Raw genomic sequence first — 3531 nt, forward strand, 5'->3', positions numbered from 1 at the left:
CCGTGGGCTCTGCGGGTGCTGAGGAATCCAAGGATTCGTCGTCCTCTGTGAGCTCTGCAGGTGCTGAGGAATCCAAGGACTCGTCGTCCTCCGTGGGCTCTGCGGGTGCTGAGGAATCCAAGGATTCGTCGTCCTCTGTGAGCTCTGCAGGTGCTTCAGAATCCAAGGACTCGTCGTCCTCCGTGGGCTCTGCAGGTGCTGAGGAATCCAAGGACTCGTCGTCCNCCGTGGGCTCTGCGGGTGCTGAGGAATCCAAGGATTCGTCGTCCTCTGTGAGCTCTGCAGGTGCTTCGGAATCCAAGGACTCGTCGTCCGCCGTGGGCTCTGCAGGTGCTGAGGAATCCAAGGACTCGTCGTCCACCGTGGGCTCTGCGGGTGCTGCTGAATCTAAGGACTCGTCGTCCACCGTGGGCTCTGCAGGTGCTGAGGAATCCAAGGACTCGTCGTCCTCCGTGGGCTCTGCGGTTGCTGAAGAATAACAGGGGTCTTCTCTAATATCTGTTCGTTGATGCGGGTACGAAAGCTTCTGTTTTTCTGGGTCGTGGTTCAAACGACAGTGTGCTGCGGTGTGTTAGGGTGGGGTGACCTTTTACCCGCGAGCAGCTCTGGGTATATTTGAGCAATATAAAATTCTTTTTAATATTTTCCCTGTGAGTCATCAGCTGTACACTACGGTGCTGCGGCTGGTTCCTTTTCACGCATGATATCTGGAGGCACATTCCTAATCACACGTAGGCGTTTGCTCTTGATTATTACGTGTGTTTGTTTTCTTGTTTTGTGTTGGTGGAACATGTGTGTATGGTGGTGTTCGCGCCGCAAGCGAAGAATAATTTTTTTTGTACGGAGCAAACAACTTTGTTTTCTAATTTTTTTTCCTGTGTAACGTATTCTTTTCTTTGCGTGGGTTTTATTGACGCGCAGCCGTGCGTGTGGCGCTGCTTCCTTCCGGTGTTGTGCTTGTGTGATGGGCTGTTTCTTCTTGTTTTGTCAGCGTGGGTAGGCTATCTGAAGCAGCGGAGGGGGAGGTACCAGGAGTGGCGGATGTGCGCTGTGTGCTGTGGGGGATTGCTGCTGCGCCGCGCTGCGAGTCCTTTTGTGTCACGGCCGCTCCGCCGGAGTACTTGAAGGTGTGCTGTCTGGAGGCAGTGCCTCTGCGACCGTTGGTCGTTGTATCCGCTCAGGCGGTGCAAGGATGTTGAATGGATGCTGTTGAGTTTTTATAGATTCTCGGGGCAGCTGCTGGCATAATACCCGTAAATTGGGGGAAGGTGTCAACAGCTGTGCGTTTCCGATACGGCAGCGGAGGTTGAAGTGCGTTTAGGCGGACGCCAGTGGCGTGCTGAGGGACCTGCTCCGAGGAGCACTGCTCTCTGAAAACAGTTCCCATTGTCCCCCCTTTCCCTTTACAGGGACTGACTGGGGGGCCGGGAACTCTCTCGAATGCCTCGCTCTTTCGCTTGAGAGGAGGCTTAGATGGCTTTAAACACCTTTCCGGGCCTTTGGCAGGAAGGTGAATGAGTTCTGTCCCGCCTTTGCTGGTCAAACCAACGCGTCCAACCATTAACCGTAAGGACGCGAAAGGAACCCCCATTACAATGCAAAGGGCTGGTGGTTTGGGTCTTGACGGTAGTACAAGGCTACAAGGCATAATAGAAGGTTATACAAGTTAGTCGACTTTTAGCTTCCTCCGCCAGACTGGAGTACTAAGTCTTTACAGAAAGATAGGGTGGTTGACATCATCAAGGGCCGCCGCTGATGCAAGCTTGTTCCCTGCTTTGAATGCCGAGGGGAGAGGCATTGATGAAGGCGCTCCGAAAATTGGTGGTGATCTCAAAAGACCCGATGCTGCGGTCAATGGGCTTGGTGAGGGAATGTCCTCCGCATGGGTTAAACGATGGGCATGAAGCGGGCGAAGGGACGGAGACTGAGGAAAAGGGACGAGCCGGCGGTACGCCGGGCATGAGGAGCGGAGAGGTCAGACCGATCACAGAAGACTCGGAAGACGAGCACGAAGCTCTCTGCAGTGATGCGAAACTGTCGACTGCTGCTGCTAAATGGAGGAGGCGGCAGCAGAGTGTTGAGGGCCAGCAATGCGTCTCTGGAGGTGCAATGAAGAGCAGCAAAGCGTCAAGCAGTGAGTGTCTGCCTGGTGCCCGACGGAAAGGAGAGGGTCGGGGAGGCGACGCGGCGCAGAAGGGGTGTGCTTTATCGCGGGTGGGGTGAACCAAGCAAGTGGCTCGCAGGTGCCGTGGAGGAACGGAGCTCCGCTCAACAGTGAGCCGTGGAGAACACCACGCGGTTGGCAAAGTGGAACTGGCGCTGCGCGTGCAAAGCCGTGATGCCCTTCAGGGGTGCCAAAAGAGTGCGGCACGTGAGGCGGACGAGCTCATTGTTGCTGCGACGCTTCCTCAGGCACACGGCGGCGCGCAGGGTCTTTCACAGCGGCCGGGGGGAGCGACGCGGGAGCCACGCAAATGAAAAAAAAGGCCTCAAAGGTCAACCCGTGGTGGGTCGGACATTCCCATTGCATCGCAGCATGTGACTCGTGACGATGCGTCCACGCAGGGAACATCTCCCAGCAGGAGCGTCGTGCCCTGGCGCTGCCGGTGTTCACGCAGGGCAAACGGGTCGAACCAATACCTCCTCGGATGCCGCTGCAAGAACCACAGCCTCCGACGCAAGATGGGAAACCCCGAGTGCGTCAGGTGCTACTTCAGGCACTCGTGCTACGAACGCTTTTGCACAAAGAGCAACCGCTTTGGAAGGCACTGCCGTTAACGAGGCGGGTGCTGACGGAAGGGGGTGTCCGCAGGCACGATGTTTGCTCCTTGCCGCTGCTTTTCTTTCAGCACCTGGGTTCAGCAGCATCAGCGACGGCACACACGTGAACTAAAATGGCGCCGGTGACGGTCGCTCGGCCTGCTTGGGTGCGTTGTCACCGCTGCCTGCAGCCAATGCTATACGCTTCACTGGAGTGAGTGGGCTGGGCACCGCCGAATAACTCACACTGTTTTGTTATTTTCTATTCTGTTGAGGTGCGCACGTCATGCTTCTTACGTTGTTGCCGTTTGTAGTGCGTATTGGGTGCTGCTGTTTCCGCTCTGTGTGTGTGTGTGTGTGTGTGTTGGTGCGCCTCTGCGGGACCACCTCCCTTGTGCTGCGGGTGAGTGTGCAGAAGGTGCAGCGAAAGGTGCGGCTGTACCTCCGCGTGTGCGCTCCTCCTTCGTTGTGGTGTGGGCATTGGTTGGCGCTGGGGCGTGGCGCACTCATTTGTGAGTGTGCTCTCGTGCGTGTGGTTGGGTGTACTGTGTGGGCTGGCGGTGGGCGGCCTCTCTTCTCTCCGCTGTGTGGCTGTGCGCGAACTGCTCTGTCTCCCCCCACCACGATCTGTAAGGAGTGCGGGCCCAAGTGACATTTGCGATGGTGCCGCGCCACATGCTGTGCGTGTTGGCCCTCGCGCTGTGCTGCTGCACCTCTCTGTGCGTGGCTGCTGCTGCTGCTGAGGTTTCCTCTGTGCCACCCGCAGGTGGT

At 57.1% G+C, this 3531-nt stretch overlaps 3 protein-coding genes across 3 annotated transcripts; 2 read left to right on the plus strand and 1 right to left on the minus strand.

Annotated features, from left to right (window-relative positions):
- Window positions 1-1779: 1779 nt before the first annotated feature.
- On the plus strand, window positions 1780-2223 carry DQ04_13971000 (hypothetical protein; the record flags this gene model as incomplete). The annotated part of the gene is made up of 1 exon (XM_009317065.1): window positions 1780-2223. The coding sequence occupies one exon, from the start codon at window positions 1780-1782 to the stop codon at window positions 2221-2223; it is 444 nt and encodes a 147-aa protein (XP_009315340.1).
- A 328-nt stretch (window positions 2224-2551) lies between these two features.
- On the plus strand, window positions 2552-2893 carry DQ04_13971010 (hypothetical protein; the record flags this gene model as incomplete). Its single annotated transcript, XM_009317066.1, has 1 exon — window positions 2552-2893. The coding sequence occupies one exon, from the start codon at window positions 2552-2554 to the stop codon at window positions 2891-2893; it is 342 nt and encodes a 113-aa protein (XP_009315341.1).
- A 129-nt stretch (window positions 2894-3022) lies between these two features.
- Window positions 3023-3531, minus strand: DQ04_13971020 (hypothetical protein; the record flags this gene model as incomplete). Its single annotated transcript, XM_009317067.1, has 1 exon — window positions 3023-3531. A coding segment is annotated over one exon (509 nt), but the record flags the coding sequence as incomplete, so codon positions are not given.

This window comes from Trypanosoma grayi, assembly GCF_000691245.1.
Source record: "Trypanosoma grayi strain ANR4 Tgr_1397_V1, whole genome shotgun sequence".
Lineage (NCBI taxonomy): Eukaryota > Euglenozoa > Kinetoplastea > Trypanosomatida > Trypanosomatidae > Trypanosoma > Trypanosoma grayi.